The following is a 25303-nucleotide window of genomic DNA, read 5'->3' on the forward strand; positions in this document are numbered from 1 at the left end:
ATCCACGGTGCCCGGATTAATTCTCGGTCCTCATGTTCTCAGTGGACACCTGCAGGTGAGAAGCGTCCCTACATCGCCCTCGTTAGAGGAAGGACAAGTGGAACTAACTCACTGCCCAGGCTGTGCCCTCTGAGTTGCTCGGATTTTGCCATCCCTGAATAAGGAAGGTCCAGCTCACCTGTGCGCAGAACACCCCTGGGACTTCTCTTCCTGGCCATTTGGGTCACAGTGTATTTCTGTGAATGTGACGGGGACTCAGGGACAGACATGAAATGATGGTGGTAGCGATTTTCCTCCCCCCGCCGGCTGCCCAGGGAAGATTCTGGCTTTGTTCACAGGCCACTACTTCTGGTGGGGATGGTCCCGGTGTTGGGATTATGAAGGAACTTATTTTTTGCCAAATAGATAGAAGCAGCAATGTTGTGTGTCACCTTTGGACATTATCCTTAAAGAGAAGAGGCTCCTCCTTCTTTGTTCTTTCCTCCAGCAAGCTGCATGAAACAAATTGTGATGGCTGGAGCTCTAGCAGCCATTTGGGGCCATAATGACAGGAATATCTTGGAGGAATCTAGGTTCCTGATAGCTGGGGAGTCATCAAATAACACCGGGATGCTTATTACAGTTTTTTTTTTGAAATGTGAGAAATAAACTTTTATTTTATTTAACCCAATATTGGATTTTTGGTCACATGAAGATGAAGCTGATTCAAACTGATCCTTCCTTTTGCTTTGCTAATTCCCTTGTTTTGGTGGAGGACATCCTTTTATCAGTCATGGATGATCAGGAAATAAAAATCACTAGATGTATTCCAGACATAAAGGGTTTCTACAGGAAAGAAATGATCAAATCGTTACTTCACAACTGTAATCAAAATTAATTCCAAGTGCATTAAATAATTAAAATGTAAAAAGGGAAATTATAACATATAGGTAAATATTTATGTGATTTTAAACTGGAGGAAGATTTTCTAGAGATGACACTAGAAGAAACAAAAAAAATTCAGTGGATTTAAAACAAAAATAACAATTTTTATAGGACATACAACACCAAACACAAAATTAAAAAATAAATTAAAATGAATAGGAAGCCATAGTTTAAACTCGGGCTGCTGATCAAAAGTTCTTGCCTTTCACCAGGGTTTCTCAACCTTAGTACTGTTGAATTTTTGGCAGGATAATTCTTGGTTATAGGGCTCTGTCCTGTGCACTGTAGGATGTTCAGCAACATCTTTGGCTTCTACCCACTGGATACTCAGTAGTACCCTCTCTTCTAGTTGTTGATGAGCCAAAATGTCTCCAGGGGTTGACACATGTCCTGAAGGCAAACTCACCCCTGGTTGAGAATCACTGCTCTACACCTGTGGTTCTCACACTTGAGTCTGCATCAGAACCACTTGGAGGACTTGGCAAACCCAGATGGCTGAGTCTTCTCCCTAGGGTTTCTGATGTAGCAGGTCAGGGTGGGTTTGAGACTTTCAGGTGTTGCTGAAGTTGCGGGCCTGGGGACCACACTTTGAGCAGCTCTGGTACTACTTTGCTTGCAAATATACATGTCATCCCCTAAAAAAATAAAAGTAATAATAATAATATTAACATTTCCAGTACATGGAAAGGTTGGGACTACAGGCAATCAAGGTATATTTTGACAGTGGAGTTCATCAGTTTAGAAACCATGTTATCACAAAAAATTGGAAGATAGCTGTAAAATTTGTGGTTTACAATCAGATAAAGACTTAGTTTACATTTGCTCTAAACTTAGTGATTTTTCTTCAATAATATTACTATAGAGATGAACAAAATGAAAAGAAACAATCAAGAGAAATGATATCGATGATAGCAAAGAATCTTATTTAGTCTATTAGAGGCCCTGTGCATGGATTCCTGCACCAGTGGGGTCCCTCAGCCTGGCCTGCGCCCTCTCGCAATCTGGGACCCCTTGGGGGATGTTGGAGAGCCAGTTTCGGCCTGATCCCCGCAGGCCAGGCCAAGGGACCCCACTGGTGCATGGATCTGTGCACTGGGCCTCTAGTATGCATATAACATCTTTGGTTAATCTCTTCTCACCCTCACTCCTTCCCCTTTCCCTCTGAGATTCATCAGTCTGTTTCTGTTTCCATGCCTGTGGTTTCTGCTCCTGCGTTGAGCATCTGCCCCCTGGTGGTCAGTGCACATCATAGCTACTGGCCGGTTGGCAGGTCGCTTAGGCATATATATATATATATATATATATATATATTATTAGGAAGATCATTTAATTATAATTTATTAATTATTTTATAATATAGATGATATGGATGCCCACCCATCTTTAGTCAACCTTTTGCTAATTGCTTGTTAAGCTTCCTATTATAAATTTTATATACATTTCCAGGGACTATGTAAGTAAAAACTATACAACCCTCTTCACTTAGTGCCACATAATTTTAATACCTTAACTAAATAATTTTTGTTGAAACAGCAGAAAACTGCTGGAATGAATGCCGTACAGTTTCTGCAGATAGAAACAAGAATAATGAAAGAAATCATTATGGCCTGAATTTTAATGGATGGCTTACATTTAATCTTCTAGGTTTAGCAGACGTGACGGAACTCTGCAGAGGCATTTTCAGATCATCACTTTTTAGCACTGAGAAATGAAATGACCCATCAATGCACCAGTGAGCTACAAGCAAAATCAATAGTCTTGTGCTAGCAACATTGTTTTATTGTTGTCTCCTTAATCTCCTCTAGTCTTCTGCAATTGCTTTTATTATTACTGCTCATTTAATGAGACCCTGGAGTTTGGAGCCAGGTGGTGTCGATAGTTAAATCTGGAACACTCTAATGGAATTGAGTTCAAGCCAGGTTAAGAGTAATAGAATTACAAATCTTTAGTGGTCATCATCTCATAGCATACCCTTTGTGTACCTTCTATATACCAGAAATTACTGCAGGCTCGAAACAGAAAGACTTGGATTAAGGTTCAGAGAGACTAGGTGTGCTCATTAATTAATTAATTCAACAAGTATCTAATTAAGTTCCTATCTGGGTGTTGCAGAATTGTATACACAGGACAGGCATGGTGTCTGCCTCATGGAGTTTATAGTCTACTTGAAGAGAAAGATAATATCAAACAAAAAAGCAAGGTCACAACAGTGATAAGTGCTAGGGAGGAAGAAGTAGGAGCTGAAAGGCAGGAAAGATGATGTTAGGTGGGTGGTCAGAGAGGCTCTCTGAGGAGGCGCTACTTAAGCAGAGACCCAAAGGCTGGGAAGGAACAGAGTCGGGGAAAACAAGAAAAAAAGCCACTATGACTTGTTGGAAGAAATAATGTATAAAAGGCTATGGCATGGAAGTCATTCGGTGTCCCAAAGAACTTCAAGGACACCTGTATGGCTGGAACCTAGTGGGGGAAGAGGAAGGTCTGAGATGAAGCCAGAAACTACTGGAGAGCTGCATGACGTAAAGGACATTTAGACACTGAGATTATCCAGGTGAGGTGTTAATACACCTTTAATACACCTCTCTCATGTGCTGATGAGTGAGACTTACAGAAAGAACACCTTTGGGTTCAGAGCAGTAAATATGTGTGGTCCAGAGAATATGTGAAGTCAGAAGCATGATTTTGAACTTGTGCAGAGGGCAGGCAAAACAGAGGCAATATTTTAATTAATAAAGTTGCTTTAAGTAGCAGCAATAATACAAAATTTGCATCATGGCACTTTCGATAAGACACATCTGTAATGTTCAGTCTACACAGAATCATCTCCTCCTCCTCCTCCTCCTCCTCCTCCTCCTCCTCCTCCTCCTCCTCCTCCTAGTTGGCAGCAATGCCTGGCCGGCCTCTGGTGAACATCTCTGCGCTATACCTTGTGCCCTCCCCAGTGGTTTCCTTTCTGTTCTTTCTTCTTGGCCGGAGTCTCCACCTCTCCTATTGGACGCCTCTGCATCCGTCAAGGCCTAGTTCAAGAGACACGTGACCACCTGGGAACTGAGGTTAGGAGAAGTGAATGAATGGCCAATGTCCTCATCATCTCCAGGCTTCTTATAGCAATTTATGCTTCCAGTGCTGGCACTTACATTTGCGTGTTTAAGCAGGTGAGCTAGATGATTAGTTCATTTAGACATCCTCTACAGTAATTATTGTTGCCTTAAACCTAGCAGATACTAAGAATACTTATTGAATTGAATTCTTACCAGCAGTTACCATTTATTGAGCAATTAATTTGCCAAGCACTCTTTCAAGGGTTTGTGATTTAATCTTTATGTGATGCTTGATTTTATGTGTCAACTTGGCCATGGTGCCCAGATATTTGGTCAGACTTTATTCTGCATGTTTCTCTGAAGATATTTTTCAGATGAGATTAACATTTAGATCAATAGACTTTGAGTAAGTAGATTAGTCTCTACAATATGAGTAGGCCTCATCCAGTATAAGTGGAAGGCCTTACTATACAAAGACTGACCTCCCCTGAGCAGGAAGGAATTCTGCCAGCAGATGGCCTTTGGCCTTGAGCTGCAACTCTTCCCTGGGTCTCCAGCCTGCTAGCCCACTCTGCAGATTTTGGACTTGCTAGCCTCTGCCATTGTGTGAGCCGATTCCTTAAAATGTATGTGTATAACCTATAAACAAACATTCATATATAAACATAAGCATATATGAACAAAATATATATGTTATCACTCACACACACACACACACACACACACACACACACACATCCCATTGGCTCAGTTTCTCTGGAAAACCCTACCCTGACTAATCATATACCTTACATCTAACCATTTCTATCCATTTTATAGATAAGGAAGTTGAGGCTCAGAGGTGTTGGGTCCCATGACCAAGGGTCCATTCCTGACAAGTGTGGAGCCAAGAAAGTCCAGGTCTCCCTAAGCCCCAGCACAATACAGCTTCTCTGCATGAATTCTAAGAATGAGAACACGAGGACCTGCACGTCACACAAACTATATTTGCTCTAAAATGTCTCTTCTTTTTCATGGTCCACGAGCGGCCTTGGCGTTTTGCAGTGCATAAGAACCATCACTATGCAAACACCCTCCTGTCCAGGAGAAGCTCAAAAATGCCCATTGGCAGAGAAGGCTGGTCCTTGCTTGGCATACTTAAGTCCTGTAGATTAAATTATCTTCTTTGCAGCTATAAGCCCCAGAAATGCCTTGAAATAACCACACACCTTTTATAAACAGTCAACTGCAGGATTTTTAGGAACATGAGAGGGGACTAAACCGACAACAATCGGAAATGAAGTTTGATAGAAAATAAAATATACCCCCTCCCTCCAAAAATGGAATGAAAACAAAGAGAAATAAGCTGTGCATGTGGATGAAATTAAAATAGAGGAAAACAAACAGCACACACGAGTCCCTGAGCCTCTTGCTGTCTTTGCTGTGGGCTAAAGTCCCAGGTTGAGGTCGCAACTTCAAAGTGGCCTCGAACTGGCACCTTTCCACAGGAAAAAGCAGCGGTAAATATTCACCCGGGATCAATTGTTTCTGGTTAAGCTCCAGACTGCCCAGTCAGAGGGAGCAAACTGGGTCACACCCAATAAAGAAAGGGCTGCTCTCGGGAGGACGCGCTGTCCTCTGACGCATAGGGACACTCTCCGGGGCTCTGAATGAAAATTATTCTTCCCAGCACAGAGAAGATGGTGCTGAAGACGTTATTGGTCATGACTGTTCTTGGAATGAGCAACTGGCCCTGTGCAGGTAGGGAACTTAGCTCCACTCAGTCTGAGGGGGGGCGGGGGGGATTCTGGCCCGTGCATCTGGTCTCACGGTGTCCCGCGTGCTTGCGTGCCCAGGTTTCCCGGTGTATGACTACGACCTGGCCTCCCTGCGGCAGGCCCTGGGCGCCTCGGTGGCAGAAGTGAACGCTCGGTCCCTGAGCCCGTATCTGTTCCGGGCGTTCAGAAGCTCCATAAAAAGAGTAAGTGCACAGTGCCTCTCCTCCACGCCTCTTGCTACTGCTTTCTGCCTTTGTTCTTTGGTCAGTGCATTGGGTACACCTTTTTTATATCTTTTCAGGTTAAAATGAAAATAGCTAGTCATCCCTTTCAGACAATTTTTTTGGCAGAGAAAGGATTTAATTACGATTCTGCCACAGACTCCCGAGTCTCACTGGCCCCCTTGTCCGGCTCCAGACGGTCCCCACCGAGCATCCTGCCTTTGTAGTCTGTGTCCCCATGGCTCCTCTGGAAATCCTTTATTAAGAACTTCTCATTTATTAGAAAGGAGGCCTTTTCAAGTTCAGCAGTTCTGCTTCTAATATTTATTGGGAATAAATCCTGGCTTTTGAGATAAAGAAACACCCTTCCTTTGTCAGTTTAGTAGTAGTCTGTTTCCTGTTAGCTTTGGAAGTAGGGAAAGATGAATTTTCTTGGGCTTTCCATGCCTAAGTCGGTGACAGGCAAAGAAAGAGAAGCAGATATATCCTTCAAAGGAAATGAGAGTGTGGGCAGCAAGTCGCCTCCCCGTCCCTGTCCCCAGGGGATTTGATCGCCTAAAGCAGTTCTCAACCTGTGGGTCGCGACCCCTTTGGCGGTTGAACGACCCTTTCACAGGGGTTGCCTAAATACATCCTGCATATCAGATATTTACATTATGATTCATAACAGTAGCAACATTACAGTTATGAAGTAGCAACGAAAATAATTTTATGGTTGGGGGTCACCACAACATGAGGAATTGTATTAAAGGGTCGCGGCATTAGGAAGGTTGAGAACCGCTGGCCTAAAAGGTTCCTGTGCAGAGAAGGGCAGAAATACCCTCAAGTTTGTTTCGTTGAAGGTGGGGGGTGGGACAGGTTCTATGAATTACAGGCCACGTGGGAGGGAATGGAGGTGCTCTCTCTGTCTGCCTGCTTGCATCTCCCATCCTGGCTGGGTGACGCCTTCGCTCACGCTTAGCTTGTTCACTCTTGAAGCGTGAAGAGCATGTAGCTCATGGTTTCTTAGCCCCAGTCTCCAAATACACCATGGTCATCTTGACCCTTGTTCAGAAAATGGCCCTGTGTCCCATTTCCAGCGTCCCAGGAAATAAATCGAATTGTCCCAGTTGTCTTTTCTAATTGGGCCATAGGTCATGAAGACGATGGGCTATGCTTTAGTTAGGTGTGCAGCCCGGAACCAGCTTTCATGGCCTGGATGTCGTGGTGGGGGGTCAGTGTGAGACGTATGCCATAGGCTGACACACCAAAGGGTGAATTCGCTCTGAAGAGACCTGGGCCAGAATAAAGAACCTCATTCCTTGCCCACCGGCTCTGTTGGCTTCGGTGTGGGGATATCCATGTCCTCTTGCCAACCTGCAGATGAACAGTTTAAATTTGCTTGTAATTTAGCTGTGCTCATGACAGAAGAAAGCTAGGACTTAATTAAATGAATAAGAGCATGATAGGTCCTGAGAGAGCCAATTACGGACACATTGGAAGTCTGGCCTGGGGAGATGAGCTGGTGTGAGGCAGAACCACCCAGCGCACATTCCGTCATGTGACCATCTTGGTACAGACCTGAGCCCAGCACACATGCACCTGCAAATCAGCACACTTAATGTACGCGTGTGTGTGATCCTTAATGAGTTCATAGTTAGGTGATGTCCCACCGCATCCTCTATGCTGCTGTTCTACCTGGAAGCTGCCTATTCTTGCCTTTCTCTGGCCTTTTCTGATTATTCAAATGCATTGGTCAGGCGACACCACGCCCCTTCTACGAAAACGTCACATGTCCGTGAATGACTGCCAAAGGACCCCGAGTGTCGAAATTTGGAGCTACAACTAAATTTTAGTGAGTGGGCAAATTTGCAAGTATGGAACCTGTGAATAAGGAGGATCAATTATACACGTAAGTCATTAGACACAATGCTTCCCTTGGAGTTAGGACCCCGAAGGCTGGTTCCGTCTTCTCCCTGAAGTACCGTGTGCCTTTGGTAAAGCACCTTTCCTCTGGGCCTGAGCATGAGGGCATGAGACCAGGTGTGGCTGAGATGACTGGTAGCTGTTTTTACTTGTGGAAGATTCCTTAACGTTTTCTCCCTGTGCAGGGAGAGACCGTGCTAACCATGTGAATTTCAGAAACTCATCAGTGGCAAACTGATGCCTTGTTTTTGTGAAGGTCAATATTCTGGGTGAGAACAGCTCGAGCTTGGATATAGAATTCAGCGTGCGGGAGACTACATGCAGGAGGGATTCTGGGGCAGACCCCGCCACCTGTGACTTCCAAAGTGGCTACTACGTGGTAAGTGTGGTGGGAAGGGCCACCCTCCTCCCGCCCGCCCCCCCCCCCAACCCCACAAACCAACACGAGGAAGTGCCTCATCTTCTTCCATGATGTCACAGTAAGAGCTTGGCTGTTGCCTGTTGGCTGGTCACGCTGGGAGGCACCAAGTGTGCCCATGCTGTATTCCCCGGGTGGGGGCAGTGTTGCCCAGTGGTTGAGGACTTGAGCTCTGGGTTACATGGTCCTGAATGATCCTGGCAAATTATTTAGCCCCTGTTGCCTCAGTTTCCTGATCTTTAAAATGGGGATAGTGATGATTCCAAGCAAAGCGAATACAACAAGGCCAACACCAAACAAAAATCCCAGAGACATTTCAAATTCTACTTAAAATAATTTTAAAACATTACGTGTGAGAGCCACATTATTTTTCGGTTGACTGTTGTGTAATATCTGTCTCCCCCACTAGCTTGGGCTCCATTGGGAATAAATGTCAGGAATAAACATAGGACCACGCATGTTTGGTTTGTATCCCCAGTGACCAGAACACGGTCCACACTTGGTTCGCACCCATGGGCTGCACCATCAAACCAATGTTTGCTTTCCAAGACGTTTGCGATGCGATGTATGTGTTCTCGGGCTTTTGTTACACTATCAGTTTATGTCGGGGTTGCTTTATAATGATGTAAATTTTGAAAAGGAATCCTTTGTTTTGAGACTTTTCACCAGGACTATTTTACAAAGGACCCAAAACCCCAAGTGTCAGAGCAAATGAAATCTGGAGCCAAAGGAGAACCTCGGGGTTCTTCCCACTTCTTTTTGTTCAAGTGGGAAAGGCTTCAGGGCAGCCCCTCAGTGCTCATGCGGGAACGTCTGCTTTCCTGGGACTCATAATGTATCAAATGCCTAAGAGATATTTAAATATTTCATTTTTCTCCTTAGGTATTGAGAAACTTTCATTTTGGAAAAACGAAATGCCTCTGTGAATTTTTCCTTTCTGTCTGCATCATTTAGTCCAGCCCTACAGTCCTCCTGATTTCTGGGACAGGTCTACCCCTCTGTGAGCTGCTGGAGGTACAGCTCATTGCTTTGTGTTTTCCAGCCAGCAGCCTCTTGCAGAAGCACCGTGCAGATGTCTGCTGAGCAGGTGCAGGACGTGTGGGTTCATTGCCGCTGGTCCTCCAGCTCCGAGTCCGACAGCAGCGAAGAGGTATGACCAGGCCTTGGTGTCCATCAGGACAGCTCCTCGTAGGGTCTGTGTGAGTCTGTGACAGATTGCTGTAATAGTGTAGTCAGAGCATCACCCAGGTATGGGCAAGCAGAGCTCTGCTTGCTCAGCTGGATTCTTTCTTTTATACCTACAACCTCATTTTCAAATCCTCTTACTTCCTCCAGCCTATCCTCTGTCTGTCTGCATCTATCTGTCTATCTATCATCTATCTATCTATCTATCTATCTATCTATCTATCTATCTATCTATCTATCATCTATCTATCATCTACTTATCCATCTATATCTATGTCTATCTCTTTGTTTCCCCAAGATTTGTGAAATTAGCAAATCTTCAAAGTTTTAGACTTAAGTATCCACTCACTGGTCCCGTGGTTTAGTGGAACAAAGAGGGACATTTTTGCTGGACCAGAGGTCAAAATTATTTGCCAGCTCTGCAATCTAGGTCACAATACCTAACCTTCATGATCTGTAGCTTCTTCATCTTAGTAAAGGAATAAATGCCAGGAATAAAGACCACCTGATAGGTTGTTGACCGAACCAGGGAAGGATGGGCAAGGAAGATCAGGTCTCGCATCTGGCACATGACTGGTGTGTAGTGAATGGCAGGACACACTCTTTCCTTCAATCACATTGAAATTGATTTGCATGTTGTTGATTTGCATGTTGTTGAAGTACTTGTTGAATGAATTTTTAAAACTGAGGAAGAAATGGTCAGGAATATGATATGACTGTAACTAGGGATAAAAACATAGCTGTTATATTATTTGTTTATTCATAATGGGATAATATTCTTGACAGGTATTTAAAAAACATTTCTACCAGTGTACAGCTGGTATTTTTATTTATCTATTCATATTTTATTCAATTTTTCAAGATTTAAGTTTGTAGTGAAAATTACATTAAAAGACTATACAATTTCAACTTCAAAAATTATACATAAAAAGTAATATTCCCATATTATTAACATACCCATGCTTTAAATATTTTGTTTGGAAGTCCATTTTATTTATATATTTATATTTAGTTTTTAAAATTTGTTTTTCAATTGCAGTTGACATATACTGTATTAGTTCCAGGTGTACAACATAGTAACTAAACATTTATATCACTTAGAAAGTGATCACTGGATAAGTCTAGTATTATGGAAGTCCATTTTAGGATTAGGAAATAATGAAAGCGGTGATGAGAACTCCTGGTACAGGGGGTGGTGTTACTGGCGCAGGCAGAACTTTGCCCAGGTTATTAGGACCTTTTCCACACAGTGTTTAGTTGAGCATAACCTTGTGGCTTGATCTTGTTCACACTGGCTACTTTTAAGGATCAATACCCAGGTGATTTCTGGGGCAATTGCTCCAGGGTCCTATTCCCTTGGTGCTATGACAATACCAAGGGTCTCCTTTTCTAGACTTCATTAAAGTATCTAGAAAGTCAGATATGTTTCACAGTTCACACATTTACACACTCACTGGTCAGCTAGCCCAGAAGTGACAGGGGCCACGAATATCATTTCACCAGCATTTTGTTGGAATTGATTTTGTGGTTTCTATGGAGAAAGCTAGGGAGATAGTGAGGAGCAAGACAAGCATAGTTCTGGCCCTTGTGGAGTGTATAGATGAGTCCAGGTGATGTCTGTTAAGCAGAGGTGACCAGGCAAGTATTTGGGAGCACGTAAGAGAGGACAGATTAGTGTGTCCCAGGCAGAAAGAGCTTCCCTGGGATCTGATATTCAACTTAAGAACTGGAGGGTTGACATCAGGACAGAAGGGACAGGAGGTGGAGGGAAGGGAGAAAAGAAATTCCAAGTGAAAGGAGATCATGATGGAGTTCCCTGAAATAGGAGAGAAGCTGGTGGATTAAAATGGAAAGAAATTCATGACTGGAATGAGCAAAATGCAGAGAGAGAGGTGTGGGAGTAGGACTGGACAAGACCACAGCCAGTTCAAGATAAGCCTCATCCATCATGTTGAGCATCCCTGGCTGATCAGAATGGCAATGAGGCTATTGAGGGGTTGTAAGTAGGGCAGTGACAGAATAGATGAAGAGTAGATTGGAACTAGCTAAGAGTAGATGGGGGCTAGGCAGGACAGGTGAACGAGAATGCTGACTGGGGTTGGGAGTTAGTAGTGAATGTTGAGAGAAATGGATTCTAGTTCATTCTATGATCTTTGACACAATTGAAATTAATTTAATAAATGGTCCTCTAAATTAACCCCTTCCTCTTCCGTGTCTGACTTGGGAAGTTGATTCTGATTGTTTGGGCAACCCACAAATCTTCTTTTTTTAAAAAAAAAATTTTTTTAATTGATTTCAGAGAGAGTTAGGGAAAGGGAGAAAGAGATAGAAACATCAATGATGAGAATCATTGATTGGTGGCCTCCTGCACTCCCCCTACCGGGGATCAAGCCCACAACCCAGGCATATGCCCTGACCGGAAATTGAACCATGACCTTCTGGTTCATAGGTCGATGCTCAACCACTGAGCCATATGGACTTGGCCCCACAAATCTTTCTAATTGCAGAGTGAAGACACTCACTGTTCTCCCAATCCCACATTTTGTAAGAAGATGCTGACATTAAGTTAAGTTAGCTCCTGAAACAAACATGATTTTTACATAAACTCTCAGGTTGCTTTTCCTGGAAGATTAGGAGATTGAGATTTTAAGAATTCTGAGCCAATTAAAAAAATTTCTTTAAAAAAGAGAGAATTCCTTAAATTAAAAAAATGCTACAATTCAAAAGAAAGAGAAGAAAGCAGATGGAGTTTAAAGTAATTCCTGGAAACTCTGAAATAGATTTCTTATACGACACAGAAAAAAATTAGAAAACAATTGTTAACCGTTTTCAGTGAAATAAATGGTGATACTACAAACATGAAAGATGATAGACTAGATGAATTTAGACATGGAACAAATAAACCATTGTTGGAAATAGGAAATAGAAAAAATAAAAGACACTCGAGTCATGAAAATAAAGACTACTTGACAAACATATAGAATACAAAAGACTTTCCAGGAAAAGGAATATAATGTAAAGAAAGATTTAACCATGGAGAATAAGACTGAAAAATTCAAATTATTATAAATAAGGATTTAGATTAAATGGAAAATATCTGGTAAGAAACTGCCTTGAATATAAGAAATTTGGATTTTCCACTACATAATTTTTGAAAGCATAAAAGCTATAAAGACATTTGAGGAAATAAATGTCTAAATTTGCTAAAAGTCTCCTCTCCTTAATCAAATAGATATTTGAATCGTAGGTAGTCTGTGTTATTTTTTCATTTTAACGGAGAAGCATGTAGGTCTCTACATGGTGCATAGAACTCAGACAATCACGTGATGGTGCAGTTGTCAAGAGTGCAATGTTACACCTGTAAGTGAGTGATTGAACTTGACTTTAGACAAATCCTTCTCATTTGGAGTGGAAGAGAAGAGGTCTGGCTAAGGTATCAGCCAAAGGAGAAAATAGTCCCAAAGGGAGAAACTGAGGAAGAATAACTGAACAGAAATTCTGAGCTCAGGAGAGGAGAGGTGACAGGCGCTTCATTTATTTACTGTCTTTCATTTCAAGAGATAGAAACTCAACTAGAGGTAGCCTGAGCTGAAATAAGACAATTTCATGACCACATCCCCAGAAAGGAAAGGGAGGAGTTGGCCTCAGGAGCAACTCAATTTAGGCACCTTCAATGCAATGTGTGCCTCGTTCATTTTCTCCTTCTCCCTTTCCCTTCCTCTCCCACGCCTCTCCTCTCCCCTCCCTTTCTCATTGCCATGGCCTTTCTCCATGTAGTAGGAAGCAAGGCTACCAGCTATTCCACGTTTAGATCCTTTAAACTTAGAGGGGAAAAAAGTATTTCTCTTAAACTCCAGTGGGAGATACCTTTTGGCATTAAATTTCAATTGGCCTGGCTTAGTCGTGTGTCTCTATTTTTTAAAAATACCACCTTTATTGAGATATAATTTACATACTGAATAGTTCCCCCTTTCAGTGTGTCTATGTCAGTGGTTTTAGTATATTCACAAATTGTACAATCATCACCACTCTCTAAACCCAGAACATATCCACTGTCTCAGAAAGAAACCTCTTAGCCATTAGCAAGTCATTCTGATCCTCATTCCTTCCTAGAAACAGCCACTCATCTCCCTCCTGTGGCTATAGATTTGCCTATGCTGGACATTTCACATGCGTGAAATCATACAATATGTGTTCTTTTATGACTGGCTTCTTTCACTTAGACTCGTGTTTTGGAGGTTCATACCTGTTGTAGTATGTGCAAATACTTAATTCCTTAAATTGTTGAATAACAGTTCACTTTTTGGATATTACAAATAATGATACTATGAGCTTTCATGTGCAGGTTTTATTTAACTGAACGTATTGGGATTACCTTGGTTAATAAAGTTATATAGGTGTAAGGTATATAATTCTATAATACATCATCTTTATATTGTATTGTGTGTTTACCACCCCAAGGCATGTCTCTTTCCATCACCACCTATACACATCTATTTTTAAAATATGTTTTATTGAATTTTTTAGAAAGGGAGAGGAGAGAAACATCAATCAGTTGCCTCCCACATGCACCTTGACCAGGGATGAAGCCCACAACCTGGGCTTGTGCCCTGACCAGGAATTGAACCAGCAAACCTCTGGTACACAGTATGACGGTCAACCTACTGAGCCACATGGTAGGGCTTTCCACATGTATTTTTGTATAGTCTTTCAGTGGCTTCATGAAAGCTACTTATGTGCACCTAACTGCACACATATGGAATCTTCATAGAGAGAAACCTCTAAAAATTGACCTAAACACAGTCTATTTGCAAGTCCATGAAACAAGCTTCTATCTTTCTGGTCCATAACATTTGGGAGTAATTCTGAGTTCGATGGGAAGCATTTTAGTCAATTTTAGTTTCATGTAAATTGCACTTCCCCACATACTTTCTTAGATATACATGCTTGGTACCCTATAAAGTTATTTGAAATAATATATTGTCTTATTTAATTAATCAGAGTTCTCCAGATAAGAGTTGCATTTTTTACAATGTCTTTCCTTTTTCTCTCTTTCATGTGCTGATACATACTGATGTTTACATTTATGTAGATGGTTTTTGGGGGTATATTGGGACCCTCTAGATGGAGAAACAGTTATCTAGTTGGTAAGTTGAGATCTGTTCTTTTTCTAAATGTTTTTTTTCTTGAAACAACTTCATATTGAAGCTTTCTGTTAGTGAGTCATTTAAAACTAGACATATCTATGCATAACATTTGAAGAACTACAGTCATTACAGAAAATAAACATTTTCTTTTATTTTTGTTTCTTTCTTCACACTAGGCAATAGCAATACAACCGTTCATTTAAGCGTCCCTCTGTGTTTATACAGAGGTTTTCCATGCATGATTTCATCTGACGGCCCCAACACTTCTGTCCAGTAGTCAGGGTAGATGTTGGTGTTCCCCTTGAAAGGGTCTGTAAACTTGAACAAGCTTGCTCAACCCTCCTGGATGCATGACCTAAGCTATGGGGCCCACATACGCAATAAGGTGTACCTGGGAGGATCTGGACTAAAGTTCATATAACTGGCTGGGGCTGAATTGGGTAATCCTCCAGCCACGTGACTGGGATGGACCATCATTTCTGACTCTTGGTTGGGGGAGGGGGGCTCTCCTTTCTTTCCTTCTTGTGTGGCCTCTCATTTGAAGTAAGATGGGTTAGCGTTCTGTGGCTTAGGAGCCATTTTTATGTTCCTGAGGCTTTTTCCTATTGGTGCTGATGGTGGCCAAACTCTTTGGTGATCTCCCACTTCCTCCTTGTTCAAGAGGCACATCGGGGGCATCAATAATAAAATCACACAATGTTCCAGAAGTGGCAAGGCCTTGATACTATTATTGTGTTCCAGATCTCATTCCTGACAAACCCAGACGTGAACAGTTTTATGAACGGTCACATGGTAAGTGGTCCTGTCTTCCCGAGATCAGTAGACCTCAGTCTTATCAAGCAGACTCTGTGGTAGCCATTTCATAGGAGATAAACCCATGAAATACAAACTATTTTAAGTGAAAATGAAAAGATATTAGAGCACTGCAGAAACATGCTTTGCAAATCATTCAAAAGGCAAACTTGAGGCATTAGAAACTCACTTAAATGTTATCAGGAATCGGAATATCAAATCTAGCTCAGGAGATCAGTATTGACCTTTTTCCTGTCCCACATTGGGCATTTTCTGAATAACCCAAATTATTTTGATCTTCTCTTTGCCCTCCACTCTCAACTATATTTTGTGTTAAGCAGACATTAATGGTATTTATTTTCTTCTGATTATGGATCAGTTTTCTTATTTAATCTTTGTGATAACTCTTTAAACCAGGTTATTGCCTGCTTATATAGAAGAAATGAGTAATAACTCAAGGTGTTAATTGTATGCACAAATACTTACTCTGTACTAATTGCTAGACATGATTTTCTCTTTCAACCCTCACACCCATCCTGTGAGGCAGCACCATGTTCCTTCCCATTTTACAGATGAGCAAACTGAGTTTCTGTAACTTGCCCAAGGCTACCCTCCTGGATGCATGACCTAAGTTATGGGACCCAAGTATGCAATAATGTGTAGCTGGGAAGATCTGGACTAATGCTCATCTGACTGACTGGGGCTGAATTGGGTAATCCTCCAGCCATGTGACTAGGACTGACCAAAAGGTAGTGAGTGGCAGACAGGACTTTGATACAGATCTGCCACTCTAAAGCCTGTTTTTTTCCCTTCATGCTGTTTTCAAAAGTAATTGTGAAATTTACTCTATGTCCAGAGTTCTCCATCACAATGAATAAAACAGATATAAATATTTCATTGAGTTCAATGTCTGATCCTCATTAGGCAAGCTTATAATTTGAGGCTTGATTAAAAAAAATAAAAAGCCCAAGGTTTAGACCTTCTCCATATAGTCACTTTGAAAGAATATACAGTTATTCCACTACTGTGACAACTGCTGAGAACATTTTTTGAACACTACTTTTGGAATTGCCTTCAGAATCTCTGGCTCACTCTCTTGAATCTCTGTAGTGGTGGTAAATATTTGGCATTAGATTTAATTTTAGAAATAGCCCAAAGACTTTTGGAAATCAGTCTTACCCTAAACTTTAAAGCAACAATTGTTTATTAACATAGTTTTTGAGAGTCAGGAACCCAGAAGCAGCTTAGTTGGGCATGTCTGGCTCAGAGTCTCTAACAAAGTTACAGACAAGATGTTGACTTGGGCTGTGATGTCATCTGAAGGCTTGCCTGGGGCAGAAGGATTCACTTCCAAGGTTGCTCACATGCTTGTTGGCAGGCCTCAGATCATCATGGGCTGTTGGACTAAGGGCTTCAGTTTCTCATCATATGGGTCTTTTTCCACAGGGCTGTCTGAATGTCTTCAAACTTTGACATCTGGCTTCCCCCAAGAAAATGATGAGAGAGAGAGAGAGAGAGAGAGAGAGAGAGAGAGAGAGAGGAGAGAGAGAGAAGTGAGCAAGCAACAGAGCACCCATGACAGAGGCAAAGTCTTTTATGAGCTAATTCCGGGAGTGATAAACCATCATTTCTGCATATTTACTGATCACACAGACCACCCCTGGTTCAGTGTGGAAGGGGCATGCCCAAGAGTGTGAACAACCAGGAGGCCATCTCAGAGGTTGGCTACCACACTGGGGAAATGCCATTTGGGATGGGAAATATATGGATATAAATTAATGTGACTGATCCTTTTTATGTGTCTCAGAAGGTAATTCCAGAGCTGAATTCTTAAAACATCTTGGGCTTTGGGAGCATCACGGACACAGATGTGCAGCTCTCTTGGAGACGGCTTTGAACAAGACAATTTAGTTCAATGCAACAAATCCGTGTGACAAGCACTGGGCAGAGCCATAGAGACTGAAAGAAAAATAGACAGTCCATGCCCTCGAGGGCTTACACCTGTGAGGGAGACAGATCACAGGCAGTGGCGAGAAATAAGCACTGGGTTCGGCGGTAACACCATGCAGAACAGGGTGCAGGAGAGCTTGATAAGGAAGATGGAGTTGTCACGTTCTAGTGGCAGGATGGGTTCTGGTTATGCTGTCACAATCCTTCTCATTAACTTATTGTCATGTGGCCTGTGAATGACAGAGCCTATGCATTCCTTTTCTCTCTTTAGAGACCATGAGAAGGGTCTTTCCCTCTGGATATAGAAGGTATCCGAACCAGCGGCACAGAGCGGGAGTAAATACTGGCTTTGAGTAGCAGTCTTGAGGTAAGAGAACAAAGGTAAAAACGTGTATTTAGAAACAGAGACTGTTGGAGTGAATGCCTTCAAACTGCAACTCCCACACCTTCCAACGCTGTACTTCACTGTTTACCTCCCATCCTCGCCTTTCCACAGTCTCTTCCCCTTCCAGACACTGCTCCTCCTTCAGCTTTTCACTGTTGCTCCCTCAGGCTCTTTCCTGTGGCTTTTGTATTTGCTGCCACTGATGTGATCAAGTTGTTCCACTTTAAGAGCAAACAAACAAATAGCAAACTAGAGACCATTCCCTTCCTTTGACGCAGTGTCCCTTCCATCCCCCCTCTTTCTTTGCTAAGCTTCTTGCCATAGTGTCTATGGCTCCTGGTCGACCTCCTTGTCTCCCGTTCACTTTTCTGCTTTTTGCACACTGGATTCTAATCCTCCAAATCTGTGAAATCTGATCTGCCTTCCTTTTCTCCATTGGTAATTTAAACCCCGTGATCATTTGTATTATTTCTGTGACCCAATTCTTTCCTTCTAATGTAGATTACTCTGTCATCTCTTCCACTTGCCTGACTTTATCATTATTATGTAGTTATTTCCAACTCCGCATCTCTTGCCCTGCTCCATCTGGGATCCAGGCCCTGATATCAACTGCCCACTAGATGTAGTTGCTATGGAAACCCTGGGAGCAAATGAAACTCAACCAGCCTCCTCTCCAGCTCCCTTCCTCAAGTGAAGACACCACCGCCCACCTAATTTTCACAAGTTCACAATTTTAGAGCATCGTGGACTCTTCTTTAACCTCTGTCTTCTCCCAACATTGGCAAATTATTGCTTTCGTCCACACATTTTCTCTGGCATTGGCCCAGGTCCTGGTCCCATAATGTCTACCTTGCAGGTCCTCGGCTTTATCTGGAAATACAGAGGAATCTCTGGTCCTGCTCTACTTAAACCCCCTAATGTTTGCTTCACTTATGGGGTAAAGCAGAGGTATGCAAAAGTCAGACCCTGAGCCAAGAGGAGGTGTTGTGGGAGATGGAGACAGCCCTGGTTTTCCAAACCCACACTGAGTATCTAGTCTCATGAGTATATTAACTCTCAGTTACTAGGGATTGGAGCAAACACAGCTATGGATTTCCGAAGGCATTGGTAAAGGGACATCATGAAAGACACAAAGGAATGTTGGTATGCAATCATAGGTACTGATTCAGAGTGCATTCATTTTTACACACACACACACACACACACACACACACACACACACACACACACTAAAAATAAAGCTTGGGCTTCTGGGGCTTTAGATTTACATAGCACCATATGCCTCAGGATAAAGTCCGAACTCCCTACCATGGCCCACAAAGGCCTTGGTGTCCTGGCCCCGCCCACTTCTTTAGCCTCATCTCTCCCAAGTCCCCCGAGCCCCTAAGCTCTGGCAGTACTCAAATACTGGCAATTTCTCCTGCTGTGAGTGCCACCTGGAGCATCCACCTGGCTAATTCCTCCTCACCACTCAAGTCTCAGCTCAGTGGCCCCTCCCAAGTCAGAGCTACATCTCTTTAGGGCCTCCCTCAAGTCCTCATCCCAGACATGCAATTGCTTGTCTCCTTTCTGCCCGCTCTGTCCCACCAGACTCCCAGGCACAGAGCTCACTGGGCTTCCCTGCCATCGTCTCCCAGTGCCTGCACAGAGCAGAGCACACAGCAAGCATTCAGGAAGTGTTTGTTGAGTGAATGATGGAATTCTTCCCTTTGGACTCTTGAGATTCTTTTATTTAAAAAAAAAACACACCAGCTAAACATAGTATAATTAATTTGTCACCACTGGAATTTGAAAGAAGTCAACTGACTTTTTACTAAAATACAAGGAAAAATTTACCAGTGAGGTTATATTGGATGAAAGATGCAAATAGTAGGTTTTCTTTTTCATCTATGTGCCCCTGAATATAAAAACCAGCTTTAGCTGAGATCAAGAAACTACTCATTATAAAGAAACAGACTCATCATATTCCTTTTTTACAAACTTAAATCATTTCTTTTTGCATTGCAGAGCATCCTCGGGGTAAAAGATAGAGTTCTCAATGAACTGGCTGTATTTTATTATTAATGATATGCTTATATTGGCCATGCATACATATGTATTGCTATATAAATTCATGACCTGATTTCTATGAAAAAAATTGATCACTTCAAAACATCTTTTTTTATTTGATTTTTTTTTTCAGAGAGAGAGGAAGGAAAAGAGGGAGGGAGGGAGGGAGAACTATTTGTTGTTCCACTTGTTTATGCATTCATTGGTTGTTTCTTGTATGTGTCCTGACCAGGGATTGAACTACAACCTTGTCATATTTGGATGATGCTCTAATGAACTCAGTTACCCAACCAGAGCCAAAAAAACATTGCTTTAAAGACAGCACAGACAAAAGGCCAAAGGCTGCCACTCTGGCCTGGGCATTGACTTTGACTGAAGTCCTGGTCTGTCCCTGCCCTCCTGTGACCTTCCGCAGGGCAAGTGTTCACACGGGCTCTAAGTTTGCTGGTAAGGCTCCCACAGGGAGTCTAGTGAGGAGGCTGACGCACAGGGTCTGGAATCAGCAGGCCTGGCTCCCAGCCCCATCTGCCATTTAGGAGCTGGAACAGTGACCCAATCCCTTAACCTCTATGGCTCAGGTCCTTCAAAGATTTATAGTTGTTATAATTAACTGGACCATGAACTCCTTAGGGATGTCTTAGCTTGTTGTCCTTATTATCTTAGTTTAACAATAAGAAAATATAATTAATAGTACTATCTTAAATTAATAATGACAAAATCCTTCGTTTCATAATGCTAAAAAATGGTGTCTAGAATATAATACGGGTTCAATCAGGTTGGGAGGAAGGAAGGAAGGAAGGAAGGAAGGAAGGAAGGAAGGAAGGACTGCACAATTACATCAGGTTGGCTTTTCTAAATTGTGAAAGTCACATTTCCCGTGGGGAGCTTTCTGGTTTTCCCTTTTTTAAAATTGATTTCAGAGAGGAAGAGAGAGAAACATCAATGATGAGAGAGAATCATTGATTGGCTGCCCCCTGCATGCCCCCTACTGGGGATCTTGCCTGTAACCTGGGCACGTGCCCTTGACTGGAATCGAACCCAGGACTCTTCATTCCGCAGGCCAATGCTCTATCCACTGAGACAAACAAACTAGGGTTCCCGTGGGGAGCTTTCTGAAGGCGGAGATGTGGGCTCACACAGCACAGAAGCCTCAGAGCCTGGCTCAGTCTCTGGAACAAAATAGGAGCCGAGGAAGTGTTTTTGAACCATAACAAACACTGTTCTAAGATTCTCTCAGGTTGCTAGAAAACCATGTCATCTATCAGAGTGGCTAGTGGAAGGTATTATTTAAACCAAGAGCTCTGAAATGTTTTTGTATTTGCTGTTCTAAAATAGGAACTATGGCAAATCAGCCCCCTCACGTTGGCCGGGCTCTGTGTGAGGGTCTCACACTTTCTGGATTGTTATTGCTGGATTCACTCAGACATTTTCATTACGTTGGGGCTGGAAGACCACAAACCACACCGACTGCCCCCAAACCACAGCAGTGTGAGTGACACATCGATTGTCCATTGGTGTGGAATTCTTAAACTCCATGCCTCAGAACAGCAAGAGAGGCGATTCTTAGTGAGGCCTTTTGACAGTTGCTATAGGGTGGAAAGAATCAGTCTCATGGTTTTATCAATTTGTTCGACACATGTTCATCAAATGCCCGATTCATGCCCATCCCCTGCACCAGAGCATATCAGAACTGCCAAGCATGCTGGGGTCCGTGTTTGGACCCTGCATGTACGTGGCCTTATATGAATCTTGCAGCAGTCCCAGCAACTGCTGTCATCATTGTCTCCCTTCCATGGATGAGGAAGCTGAATCTCAAAGGCCCCTGCTCTCAAAGGCGGTGCTAGCATTGGGGAGTAGCTCTTGATGTCTGTCTGTCTCCAAAGCCCCTCTATTGCTCCCTGTGATGCTCTACCTCATGACAATATCTCCATGTTTAGAAAACAGCACAAGAGGACAAAACCTCAGGATTATTTGTCTAAAATACATTTGTCGTGTGCTGGGTGAAGCTAGACTACTAGTAGCCAACTAGAAGGCAAGGACTTTGATCGATTGGAAGTGTTGACAACATACCTACCTGCCATTAGCTACGTGGGGGTGGCCCTAAAACATGTGCCTCTTGGTTAGCTTGCTGAGTGGTTTCCATACCAAGTATCAACCCATTAGTGACTTCTTGTCTTGAGCTCCCATGACCACCCACCTACTGGGGAAGCCAAACACCCCTATCCCCTCATAAGATAGGAAAGACCCAGCCCGTGCTACGGAGGGAGGTGCAAACCTGGCTGCAGGTGACTCTATTTACTCACAATCTGAGATCCCCTCGCTGCGCACCTGCCGATGACTCCCCAGGTACAGTCCATTCTCCTTGCTATTCGCAGTAGTTCTGCTCTGTAAAGTCAGTGCAAACACCAAATCAATGGGTCCTGTGGGAAGTATAGGATTCGGTTCTTGCCAGCTTCCAGTCACATTCATTAACTGTGCTGTATTCTGCTTCTGTCTTCTCCACTAGGTTTGTGATGCTTCCTTCCCTTCCTTCCTTCCTTCCTTCCTTCCTTCCTTCCTTCCTTCCTTCCTTCCTCCTTCCTTCCTTCTTTCCTTCCCTTTCCTTCTTATTGGAGATCAGGGCTACTACACCTTACTGATCTTTGTAATCCCCCCAGGAGATACTCAATACATACATGTTTATTGAATGGATGAATGAATGAATGAATGACTCGATCCACACAGCCTCAGTTGACCACAGCTGAGGCCAGCCTGCTCCTTTACTGGCTTGACTGGTTCCTTCCCTTCCAGCCTCCCACCACCAGCTGTTCCTTAGGCCAGCCTGAGTCCCAGCATGTGGCTGCAGCCTTTCCTCAGGGCTCCTCTGGACCTACCATTTTTGAGACATGAGTGTCCTATCTGGGGCTGTGTCTCCCTTACCTGGACTCCAGTTCCTCCTCTTCTCCCTGCAGGTGTCCCTCACCCTTTCCTGTGAGGAGCTGGCTGCATTGCCATCTTAGGTTCCATGCTGAATGGCACCCAGGACTCCCAGGCGCCCAGGCGCCGTGCCTCCATCGTAAGAATGTGACATGCACAGCACAGGGTCTAATCCTCTCGCCCTTCTCTCTTTTAACAGAAAAATGCATTGGAAGGAAAAGTTCCAGTGAAGAAAGATGCTTCATGAATTGTGTAACTTTCCTTTTGGTTGGTTGCAGTCCTTAATAAATGTCTTACGTTTTCTCTTTCATTGCCTGATTTTCTTTTTAAAAAAATATATTTTATTGATTTTTTACAGAGAGGAAGGGAGAGGATAGAGAGTTAGAAACATCAATGAGAGAGAAACATCGATCAGCTGCCTCCTGCACACCCCCTACTGGGGATGTGCCCACAACCTAGTTACATGCCCTTGACCGGAATCGAACCCGAGACCCTTCAGTCCTCAGGCCAACGCTCTATCCACTGAGCCAAACCAGCTAGGGCTCATTGCCTGATTTTCTAAAAAAAAAATTAAAAAAATAGGAGTAACAATTACATTTTTAGATAAGGAGCTAATGCCATGAGATTCGTTTAGCCAAGGATTTTAGGAGCTGAGACGTATAAAGCAGCGTGTTTAGCATAGTTATGTCAAACACCTGTCTTAAATCATACAATGGTCATAATTCCTTATTCCTACTAAGACAGGCAGTCCCAGGCAGCTCAATGTCAAGGAGTGTCTTTCCTTTTGTGACTAATTTTAATTTAAAAAAAGAAAAAAGAAATCATCTGGTGATTAAGGGACAAGAGGCAATCTCCTCCCCCACCAAAATGCCGCCATTGCTTCTTTTCCTTCAGATTTCTTAGGCCACAGAGTCAATAGCAAAGCCGGCTTTCTGTCAAAGCAGGTGTTGCCAGAAAAGAACTGAGGACTGTGTCCCTGAGACACTTACTTAGAAATCTGTCCCAGTTAGGTGCCCCAGTTTGGAGCCAGGCATTTCTGCGGCCAGTCTGCTGTGGGAATGACAGTAGTGAGAGGTCTGGAAGATTCAAGAATCCCCAAGTGGAATGCAGTCCCTCGCCAGCGAGACTGAAACCCACACCTGTTTCCACGGCTTTCCGTGAAGATGTCAGGAGGTCCTGAGGACTATTTTCAGGACCGATGATACACTAAGTCATTATCAGGCATTTGCACCTTGATTTAGATGGGGCTGTCTATTCCCGCACTGTAGCAAACTGCTCTACTTACTGCAGCTTCTAAGTGTTGGACACCCCCCACCCATCTTCTATGTTTTTTCAGAACTTTCCTGGATATTTCCATACGCTTTGTAAAATTCCAACTTTAAGATCAGCCTGTCAAGTGATGAACAAAAATCCTGTTGATATTTTAAATCAATTTAATCATTAAATTTTAATGACATCAAATTTGTAGATTAAATTAGAGAACAGATTTGAGTTTTGCTTTATAAGAATAAGGTATACATTTCCATTTACTGAAATCTTCTTTTTGTCCCTTAGTAGAGTTTAAGAGTGTGTGTGTGTGTGTGTGTGTGTGTGTGTGTGTGTGTTCATTTGGCACATTTCTTTTATAATTTATTCATTGGTATTATTCTTTTTGTTGTTATTATAAATGAGATTTTTTTTTGGTCATTATATCTTATGATATAAAACTGACTAATCTATATTAGGTTTTTGGCCTAAAATCTCATATTATTTTTAATAGGTCCTCAGTTGATACTCTAGAGCAGTGGTTCTCAACCTGTGGGTTGCGACCCCTTTGGCGGTTGAACGACCCTTTCACAGGGGTCGCCTAAGACCATCCTGCATATCAGATATTTACATTACGATTCATAACAGTAGCAACATTACAGTTAGGAAGTAGCAACGAAAATAATTTTATGGTTGGGGTCACAACATGAGGAGCTGTATTTAAAGGGCCAGAAGGTTGAGAACCACTGCAGTATTCCATGTATACACTGCAACTTCTGCAAGTGATATTAATATTGTCTCCTCTTCATTTTTTGAATGTCAGTGTCTCTTTTTTTATTTTCTTTTAATATATTCCCACAGGGTTAGAGGACATCCTGGTTTTGCTTCTCACTTAGACAGGATTCTAAGAAGCATTTTAACATCTCACCAGTAAGCACGATTGGCTTCTGGTTTGGTGTCTAAATTTTTAATCATATTAAGGTTTTATTTGTCATTTCATTGTTAAGTGTATATTGAACTTTATCAAAATATCTTTTGAAATTTGTCTGTTTTTAATTTTTTACATTTGTCTTCTTTGATAAAAAATATGGTGACATATGTTAATCTGTTGCCTATATTGAACCACCTTTGCATTTCTGGAACATCCCCCTTTCTGGGTCATGGTTTGCTATTCTTTAAATGGGCTGCCACTAGTTATCACTGCTTCGTGTAGGCTGTTGATACCAACCTTCCTGAGTGAGCATGATCTACTGTTGATTTGTGTGCTGTCTTTGTCTGATCTGGGTATCAATGTTGTGAAACCCAAGATATCTTGCATCTCCATAGCATCTCCCCTGCCCACCAACTCCCAATGCTGGGCCGCGTATCTGG

At 42.6% G+C, this 25303-nt stretch overlaps 1 protein-coding gene across 1 annotated transcript; it reads left to right on the top strand.

Annotated features, from left to right (window-relative positions):
* Positions 1 to 5548: 5548 nt before the first annotated feature.
* Positions 5549 to 22997, top strand: SPP2 (secreted phosphoprotein 2). The gene is made up of 8 exons (XM_006082680.3): positions 5549 to 5702; positions 5798 to 5922; positions 8102 to 8224; positions 9306 to 9413; positions 14541 to 14595; positions 15337 to 15387; positions 17609 to 17704; positions 22887 to 22997. Exons 1-7 carry the CDS (start codon positions 5612 to 5614, stop codon positions 17692 to 17694), a joined length of 639 nt encoding a protein of 212 aa, XP_006082742.1. The 5' UTR covers positions 5549 to 5611; the 3' UTR covers positions 17695 to 17704; positions 22887 to 22997.
* Positions 22998 to 25303: the final 2306 nt, after the last annotated feature.

The sequence above is a fragment of the Myotis lucifugus genome, unplaced genomic scaffold (assembly GCF_000147115.1).
Source record: "Myotis lucifugus unplaced genomic scaffold, Myoluc2.0 scaffold_3, whole genome shotgun sequence".
Lineage (NCBI taxonomy): Eukaryota > Metazoa > Chordata > Mammalia > Chiroptera > Vespertilionidae > Myotis > Myotis lucifugus.

Excerpts from the sequence above, each read along its gene's own strand:
- SPP2 (XM_006082680.3), top strand. The coding sequence starts at position 5,612 with ATGAAAATTATTCTTCCCAGCACAGAGAAGATGGTGCTGAAGACGTTA. Across the intron at positions 5,703-5,797 it reads GAGCAACTGGCCCTGTGCAG|GTTTCCCGGTGTATGACTAC; the intron begins GTAGGGAACTTA and ends TTGCGTGCCCAG. Across the intron at positions 15,388-17,608 it reads GTTTTATGAACGGTCACATG|AGACCATGAGAAGGGTCTTT; the intron begins GTAAGTGGTCCT and ends TTCTCTCTTTAG.